At 37.3% G+C, this 17,386-nt stretch overlaps 1 protein-coding gene across 2 annotated transcripts in view; it reads right to left on the reverse strand.

Moving 5' to 3' along the window:
* Positions 1-5,854: 5,854 nt before the first annotated feature.
* ccser2b (coiled-coil serine-rich protein 2b) overlaps positions 5,855-17,386 on the reverse strand; it is an 86,926-nt gene continuing 75,394 nt past the window's right edge. The window contains exon 10 of one of the 2 annotated variants that reach the window (XM_079850819.1): positions 5,855-7,673. In XM_079850819.1, the coding sequence (XP_079706945.1) occupies positions 6,870-7,673 (804 nt within the window). In that variant the 3' untranslated portion in view covers positions 5,855-6,869. The remainder of the gene's footprint in view (positions 7,674-17,386) is intronic. The other variant, XM_079850820.1, reaches the window with a different exon arrangement.

Below are 17,386 nucleotides of genomic sequence, written 5' to 3' on the forward strand. Positions count from 1 at the left end.
TGAGAATCTTTTTTTTTTTTTTAGAGTGTTTTTCATCACCTCTTTATTATTGCTACCAACCTGGAGAAGGCTGTTTGAACAATCACAAAATAATCTTTAAAAACTACTGATTTGGACCATTATTATACAAGTGAACAATGTTTTTCACTTTAAAATAATGGTCCAGATCACTAGTTCTTGAAGAATGAATAGGTAACACTTAGTAATGCATTTTATGACCATGTTTAGAGTAAAAAAGACAATTTCTCAGACATGTTAATATTGGGATTAGTAATTAATCATTATTTATTATTTGTCATAGTTCTTAATGAGGCTGAACTAATCTCATTCAGTATTTTTTGATTATCTAAATAAGGAACTATCTTAGTTCTAAATTTGCTTTTATTTACTGATTAGTTAATCTTGTTTCCAATTTAGTTAATAGTAGTAGCAGAAGGTATTGGGTGCTTCTCAAACAGAAGGCTCCTAGTGAGTCTGAATCCTTCCAAGTCCAGTCATTCTGAGGCTTATAGACTAGAGTCCTCTTCAGCATTAAAGGAGAACTCCGGTCAATTTTAACATTGAGCTCATTTTTTTGTACATTTGGAGTGCTGTCAATACAGAGAACAACGACAAAAATCGGTGTTGCCTACACCGAGTTATTCTATTTTTAAAATTTGCACCCTGTTGACTTCAATGGGGCAAGTACTAAACCTGCTTTTAGCCTCTTAACATCCTTGATGTGTCATTACAAGTGCACAGAAAATGTGAGTGATTCCTTCAGAGTGAACACGAGTGAATCTGACTGCAGTAGATGTGAAAGAAATGTATAAAAATGATGTTATTTAAGCCAGCGCAAATACCTTTGTTTACATCCTTTTCGGGTGAAGTCCAAAGTAGTCGATTGCCGAGTTCACGCGTATAGGTTTAGTACCTATGATCACGCACGTGAACTCGGCAATCGACTACTTTGGACTTCACCCGAAAAGGATGTAAACAAAGGTATTTGCTGACACCAGAGACTCACCCTCAAGCCATCCTAGGTGCATTTGGCATTCTTTTTTTCAGACGAATACAATCGGAGTTATATTAAAATAACTTTATAATGGCAGTGAATGGGAGGCCAAAATTTTGTAATAGGAGATTGTGTGTATTATAATATTTAATGTATATTCAAAACAATTTCTGGTAATTATCCCAGATATATGTTCATGCTTAATATTTCCTGCATAATAACGTACATAAAGAAATCTATTTTGTGTTAGGTCAGTTATGTGTGCAGTGTGCAGTAGACACACCTAACTTAAAGATTTCTATATATCGCTTATCCTGCCAAAAAAGACCATAAACATATCAGATAATGTTCTAAATATCAATTAATGTACATGCATATATCTTAAACTATTCATGTGGGACTGATACGCTGAACATGATGATTTTAGGTCAATGTTTTGGTTGTAAGTCAATGATGTCCTCAGTCAGCATGGGAATCGTAAGATGGCCGAACACTGCTGGTGGCTTCACCACCTGTTGGCAGTTTAGAACGCAATGATCAATCCAGTCATTTATATAGATCAGTGGGGTAAATGGATGTCAACATCCCAAGCTCATCACTGTACTTTCTTGCTAGTCCTCTCTAGTAATTTGAACCTTTTTTATTTTACTGTAACTGTCACTCAAGAGTTCCTATTCTGTCCCCCTCAGCAGGCCTTACATTCATAATTTGTTGGACACAAATATTCAGACCTTCAAACATTGGAAAATAACTCCCAGTAAGATATGTACTTTGCTTTTTTCATAGTTCTGTGAAGTGCACACAAACACATACTTGCAGTAGCTTTTGGTGGTCTTTATTAAGAGTTCTTGGACACTCAGCCTCATGGAAAGATGTAAAGCACATGAACACATCTCTCATCTCTTGTCTTTACAAGTAAAGTGCATATCTGATTAACTTTATCTGTATCACACACACACACACACACACACACACACACACACACACACACACACACACACACACACACACACACACACACACACACACACACACTTGTAAATGCACAAATAAATTAAGTTTGAACAAAATTTTACATTATAGGGCAGTGCAATGTTTCATACAGTTAAAGTGTATGTAGCAAAAATCAAGTAAACAGATGCCATACAACATAAAGGCCAATAAAAAACAGTATTAAAAGAGCGAATTAATCTTGATGGCGTTATGATTATGCTGCATATGATACTATACTGTATATCTGATACTACAGGGAGACATAATGACACAATGGTATTGTTTCTTCAACGTTTGCATGCTACAAATGAGACAAAAGAAATTAGAAGTTGAAACCCTAATCTCCCTAATAAACTAGTGTTCATTATAGTTACCACCTCTAAAGACATGAGCCCAATTATTTTATAGCTACAAAGACAATATTTCAAGTAATACACATATTCAAATAGATGATGAGGCCACAGACGCACAATAAGTTTGTGACTTTTATACAAACTTTAAATAAAAGTGAAGTCATAGACCTTTATATCGTTGTAAAGACTGTAGTGTACCCCTTAACAATTTTTCAGACCTGCTCAAGCCTGTTCCTGTGAGATTCTACTCACTCCTGCAAAAAATATGCAATATTTTGTCATGCTCCCACCTACAAAAGCCTGCAGGTAGAGGTCGAATTTTTCAGTCACACTCCAGCCCGCTTTGCCTTACCTGGATCAAATTCCTCTCTGAACACGACAAGCATTGCACTATGAGGCTACCAAGATTTTTGTCCATTTTTAAGAATAATTATGTAAAAAGATTAAATGTAATATTAAGAGTGCAGACAATAAACAAGATGGGCATGAGAGTGAGACAAAAACTCTGATTCAAACTCTGATTGTTTGTGTATCTTTGTTCCTTTTTTTCCTCTCCAAATCATTGCAGCAATGTAAATAAAATGTCTTAAATTAAATTTCTTTGGTTCCAATGTATTTGTGGAATTAAGCCACATTTAAAAATGTATGAATGTCATGACATAAAATAACAAAATATCAAAATAAGTAGCCAAGCCAAACATTTCACAAAAATAAGTTAGGTTTGAAATGATAAAACAATAAACAGGCTTACAATTATAGTGTTCCAAATAAAGACAAAAATAGTGTGAATATTTGTGGCTGGCAAAGGTTAGTGGAACATGTTAGCAGTTAAAGGGATAAACCATACTTGTACTACACACTCTGGTAAGAAGCTTTGATAATACATATCTATTAACCATTAATGATATTCATAATCAGAATCTTTACAGCCACTTGCTTCATGTTTATGTAGGAAAGGACCTCTATATCTCTCACTGGCTGCGTTTTTTCAGTAGTATATGAAAAAGATAAGATGTTAGAGTTTCCTTGAGCCTTCAGAAAGGGTTTCACTAACAGAGACTATCATATTCACTCCAAAACACTTCAGAAAAAGAACACCTCATCTCATCTAGGGTTCTTCAGAAGAGATTTCAGCATCTCACTCAAATATATCTACAGTAATAGCTGAGGCCAAGAGTGGAGAGTAGAGGTAGCGATGGAAGCATTTTATGAGGCGAGTGTACATTGAGGAGGATTTAGGGATTAGAGTGAGGGTTTGGGACTAATCTAGCCTTTGGATCAGGTTCATCTCCACCTTATTAAAGAACTGTATCATTAAACACTTTTTAACATCTACAGTGTCTTATGCAAGGTGGATGCCACATCAAAACCCTCATTAAGATACCTGCATGCATGTAGAAGTGGCAAAGGATAGCTGAGATAAATGAAATAAGATGAATTGGCATGCAGGGGATAAACTCTTTGACTTGCAGTGGTATATGCAGCAAGCTGTCAGGCAAGATAGTGCTGATTGAAGGGCCTGATGGATTCATACCAGATAAGTCAGTGGTTGTGCTAACCATGTACTGCAGTGTTTGGTAAGGTAACCAGACAGACTGAATCTTGATGTGAATAAACATGGAATGAAAGCAGGGGGCTGCTGCTGCAAAGCTTGGACACTTTATTTTTCACGAGACTGAACTACAAGAGCAGAGAAAGTGGGATCTTTTCATTTTGGAAACTTGGAGTAGAGACTATAAGAACAGGGGAACTGGTCATTTGTTTAACAAACCAACTAAAAATAAGGGCTGCCCCCTAATTGACGACTAAATGTTACCAAATGTGACCAAAATTGTAGTCGGTTAGTCAAAAAGACAAAAAAAAAAAAAAAACTTGTGGCGAAGTCGTGCAGTCTGTGAGGGACAGATCGTTAACGGCGGGTCCTTGTCATAATTACAGTATGTCGGGCAGGAAATCCAAACGTTCGCCTATCATTCATTGATCTCAAATACGGCTTACCATTTGAAACATGTAAGTAGCAACATTACCTGGTTGCTTGATCTAACGTTAACCTAGATAAATGTGTCCTATTATTAGGCGCATATTCAAGTGTTTGTGCGGAGTGTGAAAGGTAAAGTATTAGTGCGATTACTATGACATGGAGGCGCCGGCACAATCACTTGCAATAATTTCCTGACAACAGCGGAAACTACTTAAAATACTACATTTTTGGTCATACAGATAAGAGTAATATTGTAAAGGGTCTTCTTGTATTTGTGTAAACTCACAATTAAATAACAAGAAAATGTTGTGCCTTTGTAAAATAAAGACAACAAACAGGAAGCGCTTTCTGCCATCTTGGTCTCCGTGAGCTGGAGCGCGTCACAAAAATGAACCGAAACTTGCCTCACAGTCAGACATGATAAATATATCTATAGACAGCTTGAAATGTCTACTTTTAAATGAACCAATTCAAATTGAAAATAAATACTCTCTGATTCTGTAAACCGTATGAAAGATGCATTTCTCTCTAAAGGTGCGTCCACTATACTGCGGAGATGGCAAGTCAGCATCGTCAACTTCATCTTTTCAGCCGACACTGACACAGAAAAAAAAACTAGTTTATTAATAAATATTTAAAATGTCTCCTTTGCAATTTTTTTCGGAGACATTAATAATCATTACTTTTGCCGGTGGTTTGCGGCAAGCTTTATACATTAGCTTGAGCGTGTAATAGGCAATATTACACCTATATATATATTAAACGCTCATTATGGTTTAGTATTCTCCAAGTATATATTTAAGTAATTAAATTAATATAAATGTGCGGTTAGTCGACTAATGGCTTAAATTAACGATTACTAGTCGACTAAAAATTATTCTAAAATAAATTAAATCTATAAATAATAATAAAAATAAATAACTTTTCCTAATTTTGATAACAATAAATAAGAAAGCTAAAAAGAAGCTGATGAGTGTGGCATTGAATATAATTAAATTAACATTATAATCAGGTATGACATGGGTGTAACAAGAGGCCAGCTAGTAAAAGCTGTGCAGTAAACCTCACTTCCCTTTCCTAAAGAAGTGCACTAGCAACTGATGATACACACCTCCTATGCCGGCTGTTGCCAGTTCAAGACTCACTTGGAACTAGTCAGGCATAACCTGTTGCATTGGTGTCGTGACCCAGGTGGTAGTGAGGTTTGGGAGGCCAGCTAGTAATTTCCTTGTTCTATGATTTGTTCTTGAATAACTGTGTTTATCTATTTAATTTTGCTAAAATGGTTTGACTGCAAGTATGTGCACACAGCATCCCTTGATTCCTGCAATTCACAATCAAGCGCAGTTCACCCCAACTATGCCATGCAATGTCTATTTTAGGCCCTGGTTTAACATACTGTACCTTACATCTGAGTAATGTGGTCCAGGACCAACAAGATTGCTAATAATTTTCAAACATCCCGTACTTTGAAATAACTTTACAGTAACCATGTCACCCACTTCTAACTCCCTCACTGTATAGGCCAATGTTCCTCACAGCCAGAATTTAATTTAAATTTTTTGCATTTCACATTATGTTCAAGGACTTACAACACATTCTGTTGTTAAGATCCAGAACTTGCACTCATCAGGTATGGTGGTGGGAGGCCAATTCATGCAGGACACAATCTTCACGCTAGCAGAAAAGAACAAAGGAGAGAGATGGGTAGAGAAGTAATTCGAGGAGACGACTCTGAAAATCTCAATGGGCACCCTGCATCATGGCCCACGCGGCACACATACCACATTTGGTGGTAGTTAAGACAGGAAAATGCAAGTCTCTCTCAACAAAAGAGCAAAACAACAATAAAAAATCAATACAGGAGCAATAACGATCCTCTGCTTGGTTTCAGTTGTCATCATGGTGCCTTACTAATCTATCAGAGAAGCAATATCTTATGCAAGGTGCATAAGTACAAGGTAGACAATATTGTCTCTTATAACTTAGTGCATTATTCAGAAAAAAATAGTGGTTATCTGTTTCAAGTTTTGTACATAGTAAGAATAACTGGTAAGATCAGCCCAAAGGAAGCAAATCTGTGTTGGTAGGCTTGCATATTTGTACTGCAGGGATGTAAAAAGTAGTGGACTGTAAGACTTGTTTATAGTTTTCTTTTACTTTTTTATAGTACCAGCAAGCCCAGAAAAACTGAATTGATTATTGTGGGTAAAAAGCAAGTAGAAGTGATCAGGTATCTTGTTAAATTACCTCCTATGTTCAAGATATATTACATTTATTCACTGAGATCATTTTAATACAAACCATGTGTAGTGTTTACCATGGAGCTACAGTGGAGAATCACTTTTTTCATGGAATTCCTAATTTACAGGGTAACACAGAGTGCGTTATTTGTTTGGAGCCCCGCAGATCAAGCAAAGCAGCATGGCTTTGTCTTAAAGAATACCTTAATATCAGTCAACATACTTGACTGGTTCTTTACAAGCAGGGCATTACGAAGCAGCTTTTGTACACTCTGGTGAGATGCCCCAAGCTTTGCTTGGCTAATCTAGAATTGTGGAAGCATATGAGAAGGCAGAGCGGGGGAGGTTATTGTTTGACCTTGTTGAGGGTTTGGGAGAGAAGAAAGTGCCTTTGGCTTAGGAAGGCGGGAATGTTTGGGCTGAAGGGGAGCACGAGCTCTGGGCAAACTGCTCTCTGTCTTTCTGATAAATAGAGACTGTCTGCACCCTTGATTTTTTTTGTTACATATTGGTGATACAGTGGTGGTGTCCATGATAGTCTGTCGGGCTGGGTTAATGCAGGGTAGTCCAGAAGCGGGTAAAAGTTGATGTCTTGTTCTAGATAGACCTGTGGCTCCTACCCTACCTAGGGCCCCGTTGAGCCCACTGATCTGCTGTACTTCCTGGGACTTGATGAGTGTTGAAGCTTTCTTAGTATATGTGGGTGGCTGTAGGGTTGAAAAACTGCTTCTTCTTAAAGGAAGTTTTTGTATACCTTTCTCTAGCTTACAGCAAAAGCTAGCAGAAGCTGGTGGCCTTGCTGGCTCATTGATTTTAAGCCGGCTGCTCGCGAGGCCGAGCTCAGCAGGATCAGAGCTCTGAAAAGTTCTGGAAGAGAAGGCAGCAGTGCTATCAGCAGATATAGTTACCGTTGGTAAAGTACAATTTAGGGTAGTCTCGACAGTGATGGGACTTTGTAGGTCTGGAGAGCAGGACGTGGGCCTCAGTGGGTGGTGACTAAGCTGGGCATCCAAACTGTCACAATGGGCCTCTGTAGAGGTTGGACTTGACAGTCCTTCATGGTTGTGGAGCTTGTTGGGTAAGAATCTGGGAGTCTGTAGTATCTGAAGCTATTAAAGAGAGAGAGAAAAATAAGCAATTATTGAACATTTGTTTGCTCTAATTTCATAACGATCATAGTAGGCTGATTCTTCGATTACGTGACTTGTTCTGTCCCTTAGAATGAGTTTAAAAAAATAAAATAAAAAAATAAAAAAAAATTATATATATGTATATGTATATATATATATATATATATATATATACACACACACACATATACATAGACAGAATATATAACATGAGCATCTGGGTACACGAGAAACTAGAGGTAGGCCTATTTTGCCTGATAAAATTAGAAAATCTGTCCGATTAATCAGTTGGAAGCTTTCCAGTAAATGAAAAATAGTGTTGAACATCATTAGAAAATAAAAAGTAATGTTTCTAAAGCTATGTCATCACTCATGACACACTTTTTTATTTTCACAAAATATATACAGGAAAGTATAGTGAGGGGAAACAAAGTAATTTTCAAATGGCCTTGCTACCACCAAAAGTAAGCTTTTGGTTTCTTTCCACAGTCACCTCTGGCTTGCTCACTGGGGGCTTAAAGCATTGTGATGACGATGTACAAGTCTCTTCCAAGCATCAGCGCGGACACTGACCTACTGGCATGGTGGAAAATGCATGCTGATGAAATGCCTCTTCTGGCAAATGTGGCCAGAAAGTATCTTTGTGTCCCTGCCACGAGTGTACCTTCGGAGAGGATGTTTAGGACAAGTGGACACATTCTCTCACCTCAGCGGTCAAGAATGAGCCCTGAAAATCTCAACATGCTTACATTTCTTCATCATAACCTGACCTGAAAAAAGCAGAGAAATGCATGCTGCTATGATAATCTCAGGAAAATATTAACAAACATGACCCTGCACATTTTTCTCTCCCATATTAAAGAGGAAGGACAGTTTGTTTTATTGTTGTCTAATATAAAGAGAAATAACTTATTCCTTATTTTGTTCAAATGGGAGATGTGCTGCTTTATTTTTCTTTTTCTTCCAAAAGGTAGATTCATACTTCCATAAAGTTTTCTTATTTTCATAAAAAAAAGTTTGTTACAATAAACCATGTTCAACCAAAAACCATATCTGTTTTCATTCATTTAAGGGTCATTGTAGCTGATGATTATAATAATAATAATGATAGTTTAATATCGTATACCGTGAAACCGTGATATTTTCTGAGACGATTATCATACCGTGAAAATCTCATACCGTTACAACCCTAATTATGAAGCAGCAGATCCTTGATTAAACTACTTAGAGGTGGGCAATATGACCAAAATCATAACCAAAATTTTAGGAATTTTCAACCACAGTAAGGATAGACATGACAATATAGTTGTTCTGACTGAAATTAGTCGTCACTAATTGAAAATGAAAGCCAATTCCTAGATTGTTCAACACCATTGCTTAAATGATAGCTAATTAAATATATAACATGTTAAACTCACATCAAACTGTTCGACAACCTTTTTGTTATATTTCATCAGACTTTTAGTTATATTCACTCAGGACAACTGACAGTATTTTCGTTTATACTTTTTGAGAACTACTTACTCTTACTTAGAACAAAACAGATTAGTATTTAAATCTCAAAACTACATTATATGCTCAGATGTGTGCTTGAGACACTGTGACACACTCCTACACAAAATAATAAATACAATATAGATCTAACTATAAATAAAAGAAAATAATTTGAGAAATGTCTTGCTTTTTTTTTTTTTCTCTCCATACAATGGAAGTCAATGGCAACAAAAACTGTTGTTATGATGTAACAATATATTTTCCCCGCAGAAAAGAGGCATACAGGTTTGGAATGACATGAGGGTGAGTAAATGATGACAAAATATTATAATACTAATAATGCTATCCCTTTAATTTCATTTATTTATTTTTTCATTTATTTATTTTTAGAGCACATTTAAAAACAACCCTAGGTCGACCAAAGTGCTGTACATAAACAACAAAGGGATAAATACAACTACACAATATGTTTTAGACTAACAACATCTGTTCAAAGAAATAAGATCTAAGCATCGATTTAAAAACAAAAAAAGATGTTGCTGTTCGGATGGCTACAGGGAGCTTGTTCCAGAGTGTTGGGCCAGCAATTGAAAAGGCTCGATCACCATGGTGTTTCAATCTGGACCTAGGGATGGACAGCATTCCTAAATGTCCCGATCTGAGTGGGCGCGAAGAGTTGTGTGAGTGCACCAACTCAGCAAGATAAACAGGTGCAAGATTATGTAAAGATTTAAAAACTAGGGTTAAAATTTTAAATTCTACTCTGGATTTGACCGGCAGCCATTTCAAGGAAACTAAAATTGGAGTGATGTGCTGATACTTACGTGAGCTTGTCAGGAGCCTGGCAGCTGCGTTTTGGACCATTTGCAATCGCTCCATAGATGACCGATTTATCCCAAAATAGAGCGAATTGCAATAGTCCAAACGGGAAGTGATGAATGCATGGATAATTTTTTCAAAATTTTTTAGAGATAGAAACGATTTAACTTTAGCTAGGCGACGAAGATGGAAAAAACACGACTTAACTACTGCATTGATCTGCTTATCAAACTTAAGGCCGGAATCAAATCGAAAACCTAGATTTTTCACACACGGTGTGACCCGTTGGGTTAAATAACCAAGGTCATAGGTGCTGACATTAAAAGCATCACTAGGCCCAAACAGAATCACCTCTGTTTTGTCTTCATTTAATGTCAGGAAATTATTTGTTAACCATAATTTAAGTTCCTGAATACAATCAATCAGAACTCCCATTGCATGTTTGTCATTAGGTTTTAAAGGGAGATACAACTGGGCATCATCAGCATATAAATGAAAAGAAATCCCATATTTGTGAAAGATTGAACCCAAGGGCAGCAAATATATCATAAATAAAATCGGAGCAAGGATGGAACCCTGAGGGACACCACAAGTCAAAGGAACAGTGGAGGATGTATGTTGTCCAATACGAACAGAAATCTTACGTTCACTTAAGTAGGCCCGGAACCATTCAAGAGTGGTACCTGAAAGGCCAATGCAGTTTTTTAAACGAGAAATGAGTATGTTATGGTCTACCATATCAAAGGCAGAGCTGAGATCTAGTAAGACCAAAGCTACAGCATTTCCGGTATCAGTAGCCAATAGAATATCATTTGAAACTTTTAGTAGAGCAGATTCAGTACGGTGTAATTTTCTGAAACCAGATTGAAAAATTTCATTGTACTAAGAAAAGCCTGTAATTGAGATAACACCACTTTCTCCAAAATTTTTGCCATAAATGGTAACTTAGAGATTGGTCTAAAATGAGCCAGGACTGATTTGTCTAAGTTTGGGGCTTTTAACATTGGAGTGATTGATGCATGTTTAAGACTATCGGGGACCATTCCAGTACTCAGACTCAAGTTTACAAAGAATAACACATCATTACCAACAGTATTTACAACTTATTATTTAATTCTTATTGTTCCATGACTATATAGAAGGATAATGCTTACTGTATTGGCTTGGCTTTTCTCTCTTAATGTCACTTCAATTAAAAAATAAAAACTATCAGTGTTGATATTTCCAGATAACCAATAGTACCAAAAAGCAACTCTCAGTGTTGTTTAATGTTTAAAACTTTTATATCGTTCATGCTTTATGAGACACTATCCTCAGCTGCAGCCACACAGCTTCAGACGAACCTGCTCTGGGTGTTAACTCAGACTTGAGTGAGACAGACTGAAGCATCCACACAACAAGCTGTCTGAGAGGCTTTGATCCTTACAGTTCTTGGCGAAGTGGAGATCAGCCTCTCCACACTTATTAGTAATGATGTAGACTTACACGTGAGGTGGTGAGGTCACTGTCAAAGCAGTACATGCACTCGAGCGCATCTCTCAGACTGACAAACAAGAATGCAATTCAAGTTAACAACTTACGACTTACCCAAAAGCGTCTAGATTAGAGAAACTAGCATTGTCACAAAGCAAAACATCCAAAGTAGGGCAAAGGAGTTTTTCTAAGGAAGGTACATAGAAAGATTTATGCCTCCTATTTAATATTTCAAATTCAGGATCACAAGTAATATACACATAATCTTGATGCTAAAGCCATCTCAAAGTGAATTATTCCATGTGATGCAAGGCTTCTGTGCTATGCAGGACATTGAGGTGCTGGAGTACAGTGCTATTGTTAGCTCAGTCTTTGATGTCTGCTGTGCTGGTTGATTGGCACTGGTGAATTCTTTTCCATGGCTGGCGTTTATTCCATGCAAACGGAGAGTAATGGTATATAATGTTATCCTTTTACAAATAGCATGCACAAGTTACCACGATTACCTACTTTAAAAGATTGAAGTCATGGGTTGAGTTAAAAGATTTTATTACATGGCTCTGTGGAATACTTGATTCTGATTGGTCAATAGCGCCATCCAGCGGTAAGTTATTCCCAGATAACAACCGCTCAAAGCAGATAACGCAGGCTCATCCGGGTCACTGAAGTCAGCAGTGCTATACGCCTGCTGGGAACAGTTTTTCTTTGTGAAAGTTTTGCGTTTGGTGAGCTAATGAAATATTAAAACTCAGTTTGTGTACAGTTATTTAATTATGCCATCCAGTATCGTGGATTCGCGCTCTCTTGTTTCATACAAACGCATCTGCTGCCATTTTGTGACTATTGTTTTGTATACTGTTGGATTATGAGACACAAACAGGTACGATTTTAAACAGTTTAATCTGAAATTAATATATCTTATCCCCATAATTATTTATGTGGCGCAATGCTGTGTAATAAGTGATATGAATGACTGTATACCGTATCTCTGAAATGTCCGTTTAGTTTGATCTAGTAATCAGTTGTTAGAAACCGCCTTTTTCAAGACAAGGGTACAAGAGGGTATTACTGATGTATTTTATGTCGTAGAATAAAAAAAAACTTGAACTTGTGTTAACTACAGACCTTATTTTAGACATTCAACCAAAATAACATTCAAAAAACCAATTAACTTAAGGATGATGGAACCAGAAGTGCTAAAATGCTAACAAATTTCTGGGATTTTTTTTTTTTTTTTTAAACCTCACCCCTGCAGGACTCTATTACTGTTTCTGTTAAGATTTACATTTCCTGCTAGGGAGAATTCATTTGTTTACAGTTTATTTGTATTTTCTATTTTTATTAGTTTTTTATTGCATTTATTTGTAATTAGAATAATAGCTGTCAGCAAGATTTCTATTGTGCTTAAAGAGATAATTCACCCAAAAAATTAAAATTCTGTCATTACTTTCTCACCCTCATGTCGTTCCAAACCCGTAAGACATTTGTTCTTCTTTGGAACACAAATGAAGATCTTTTTAATGAAAGAGCTTTCTGTCCCTCCATTGACAGTCTATGCAACTACCACTTTCAAGCCTCAGAAAGTAAGTAAAGACCATAGACAGTAAAAGAAATGGACACAGCGACCCCATAGACTTCAACGGAGAAAAGTGAAGCAAATTAGAAGCACTCACTTCCTGATGGCTGAGCGTACTGCGCAGACTCAAAATGAGCTTGATGACGTAGATGTGACGTGAGCAACCTGTCTGACATTTGTAAGTCTTCTAGTAGCTGTGCCAAGAGAAATCTGAATCTTTCCCTTCCGAATCTTGCAGAGTGTGAGTAGGAGCTGTCCATGAGCTAGGAGCAGGAGCAACTTTATGACTCTCTATGGGCTTCTCCCTTGACTTTATCGGACTTTATGCCTCCACGTCCCCCCGATTGACTGCGAGCTTCTCCTCCTGTCTATACGGTAATTTCCAGAGAGTCGCGTGGTTATGACGCAACCGTTAACCTATTTTTACAAAAACTGCTTCTACGGGGCCATAACGTAAGATACAAGGTAATGGAGCCTTTTATACATTGTCGTGTTTCTTTAGAAATAAACAATGGACAAATAGAGTCTTTAAACGCCTCAGATGTAAAGTTATTCGCTGTCAAAGTGACGCCAAAATGAATGGGATTCAATGGGATGCTAACAGCATGTGATGGCTTGTTAGCCAATGGCGGCCCCCGGGGATGGTACGCTTTCCGGGTGCTGGATTACCCCCCTGGTAAAGACATCATTAAAGTAATCCATGTGACTCCAGTGGTTTAACCTCAATTTTATGAAGTAACGTGAGTGCTTTGTGCAAAAAAACATAATTTCCCACTTTATTTACAATATATTAATCTCCAACACACGTTTAGAGAGCACCAAGACGCATGCGTGTTGAGTTGAAATGTGAGTGAATGTTGTTGTGTGAATATGTGCGTTCATTTTTGTGTGAACTAACCCTTTAAGTGGCAAACTGTCCCCGCAGTAGTTTCGATTTGACCCATTTACGTGCTATTACCTTGTTATTACACATGCTTTTAACACTGAAAAGATCTGACTCAAAAGAATGATTCGTTCACACAAAGCTAAGCTATTGTATACGAACATGCGAGTAAATGACAAAATGTTCATTATTGGTCCACAGCAAATCTCCATTATCTCCTCAAGTTCACAAACATGTGTATGCCACATGCAACCCAAATAGTGTTTCCTCAGATCCTCAGGAGGTATTTCCTGGTCCACAGCACCCTCTAATGGACACCATCTTCCATATAATGCAGTGTAGTGTGCTTGTTTTATTGACTGAGCCCATCTCCCTGTTTTGTGCCAATTCCAGGTCCCAGAGTTCTTCTCAAAATATAATCCTTTGAAGTTTTTTTCCACAGTTTGTGGTTCAGAATGGACGAGACAGCAGTGCGGGGTTTGTCTAGAGAGGTGAAGTCTCAATCGGGCTAACCCGAGAACACCTGCAACCCTGTCAAAACCTCAGAGAAAGTCTTAGCGGAGCTGTGTGAGGACTCTCAGGTGTTTCATACATAATTTATGAGAGCTCACCAAGAATTAAAACAAGACATCTGAGAGAAGGTGACAAGTTCTGGAGCAGAAAGAATCTATGGAGGGAGGGAAAAGTAGACAGACAGGTGGAGAAAAGAAGTAAAGAAGGTGTACACTAAAGTGTAATCAAATTGGTGAGTGAAATGAAGAGAACTGCCAAAAGATTCCCCAAATATAAAAAAGGCCACCAGTTCTCTGCAAATGACTTTCTCATAGTCGGAAAACTTTTTTCCCATGAAATACATCATTATGAAATATGGATGATGCCAGAGGTGCTGCTGTTTTGTTTAATGTTCATGTACTCACACCTAAATTGACTCCAAACATGCATTTTCATAATGATAACCTACCACCTCTAGCTACACCCGTGCGGAGCATTCCAAATAATTAGAATATACAGACATTAATGTCTCTTTCTTAAGGCAGGAATAACAAGGGAATCTTCAGTTTTGTTTAAAAGAGGTGTGTGATGAACGAACTGCAGAATATAAAAGCATATAATTAATCCTCACGGCCCATGTACTCCACATTCCCTACTTATACAAAAAAAAGATGAGAAATGTGAAGGAAGATGTTGAATAATCAAATATAGCATTATAATAACCATAATATCACTAATATCACCACTGCCAGAAAAAAAGAAGAACTAAGTAAGAAATACATGAAGACAGAATGGCTTTGATATGAGAAATTAAGTTTTCATTAGACACTTCAGCAAATGGCGACGTGAAAATAAAATATGAAATTTCATATTAATGAAGACTATTTTCATTCGAGAATTTTTGGTAAAGCCAGTCTTTCATTCTTGCAGTTGCTTTTATTACGGTTGCTCTGATTTAAAAAAAAAAAAATGCTTTAGTACAATACCAAGCTTTGCTACCTCAGTACTAAATCGATATTATAGCAGGCAACAAATGAACCACCTTAGATGACTGATGAGCTGAAAATCAGTGAATCATGCAGTTACCAAATCTGTTGCATGTTTTTAAGCATTTCAGCATAATTAAAATTTCAACTTCAAGTCCAAACACAATATTTAGTTTGATTGGTGTACCAATGGCATCATTCAGGACATATCAGCACTCAAATGTCAAGTGAAGAACTAGTGAATCAAAATGCTGCAATAAAATATAACTTTCAACAATATGGTCTTGAGACATATCAGAACCACATAAATACAGCCTTGGACTGGGTGTTTCTCTAATTACTTGTTGTCTTGGTCTGAGCTTACAGTCAGAGGTACAATGTTTGAAATGAATGATGGAATACATTTTTTGGCACTTTCCCCGTTTAAAATGGACATTGTGGTTCTTGGACATACAGGTTTTGGTCTGGATCTTGGCCTCAAGGCATCTAAGTTCATTGGCCACTACAGTGTGCATGATGTCAATTTCATCATCTGCACAGTCCACTAGGTGGCAGCACTCAAAGTTAGGCCATTGCTTTTAAAACTACTCAAATAAGAAGATCTGCTAGAGGTTTGGGTCTTTAGGGATCTGTTATTGGTTTGGTCCTCAATCTAAGGCCCTGATTACACCTGAGGCCGGTTGCATAAACCGCTAACATCAGTGTTCATTAGTGTTCATACCTTCTTCTTTTTTTAAGTCAGTGCATGTTAGAAATCAGGAATGGTGAGAGAACATTGTGCTTGGTAAGTTTTTTTCGTCTTCAAACTAAACTTGGGTCTCTAGCCAGCAAAGTTTAAATCCCTTCTGGCTAGCGCACTTCCTATAATGTTTACACATTAGGTCAGTAGACGGAGAGAAGGCAGCCTTTTGTGGCTGTCCGAACACATTCGACCACATGAGCGTCTTCACTACGAAAGCTATCTGGTCAAATGTGTTTTCGACTACCCCATTTACACATGTATTTAGTGTCATCCATTTGTCATCCAATCGACCAAAACACAACTTAATACCAGGTTTAAACAGGGCCTATGGGAGTTCATAATCTCAGGAGTATTCATATGTGTTTTGCATAAAATGTAAGTGATAGGTGAAACAAAGCTTTTTGAAACTTTAAACCAATTGAACCAATTACTTTGCAAAATACTTCATTTTTTCAAAGTGCTGGAAACACCACAATGGTAAATGCAGTGAAAATGCAGCTCAAACACGCAAAATCTCCTTTTACAGACCAACTGCAAATGTTTTATTGAAAGTGTAATCTATTAAAAGCAATTAACAAATCATCTAATACCATTAAATATGAAGGGCCCTATCATACACCTGGCGCAATGCAGCAAGTGTTTTTTGCTAGTTTCAGCCCCGACGCAGTTATCATTTTCACCGGTTGTTTAAATAGCAAAGCATTTGCCCCATCTGTTCGCCCATGGGCGTGCTTGTCTAAAAACGTGGTCAGGCGCATTGATGGCGAGTTGTTACTTTGAGGCAACTGAAATAGACTGTGCCATTGACCAACTGAAACCTGGTCTAAAGTCAATAGCGCATTATTATTTTTTGTTATTTAAAGAACGCGTTAGTAATGTGCGTCTATAGGCGGGTCCACAATACGCGTACACTCTGCTTATTACACAGACAGGGACGCGCAGCAGCCCACAAACATGTCAAATATTAAAAATAAAAGGATTACAATGTAAAAGATTATTATTTTGTACATAAAGATATGGGAATCCGGCTTGTTCCGTAGATGTTCTGCTTGCGCGCTTAAAGGAGAACTCCGGTCAATTTTAACATTGAGCTCATTTTTTTGTAAATTTGGAGTGCTGTCAGTAGGGTGAATCTGACTGCAGTAGATGTGAAAGATATTAATAAAAGTGATGTTATTTCAGCCAGCGCTCATACCTGTATTTACATCCTGTTTACGGCTGAAGTCC

Source organism: Squalius cephalus (assembly GCF_949319135.1).
Source record: "Squalius cephalus genome assembly, chromosome: 19".
NCBI lineage: Eukaryota > Metazoa > Chordata > Actinopteri > Cypriniformes > Leuciscidae > Squalius > Squalius cephalus.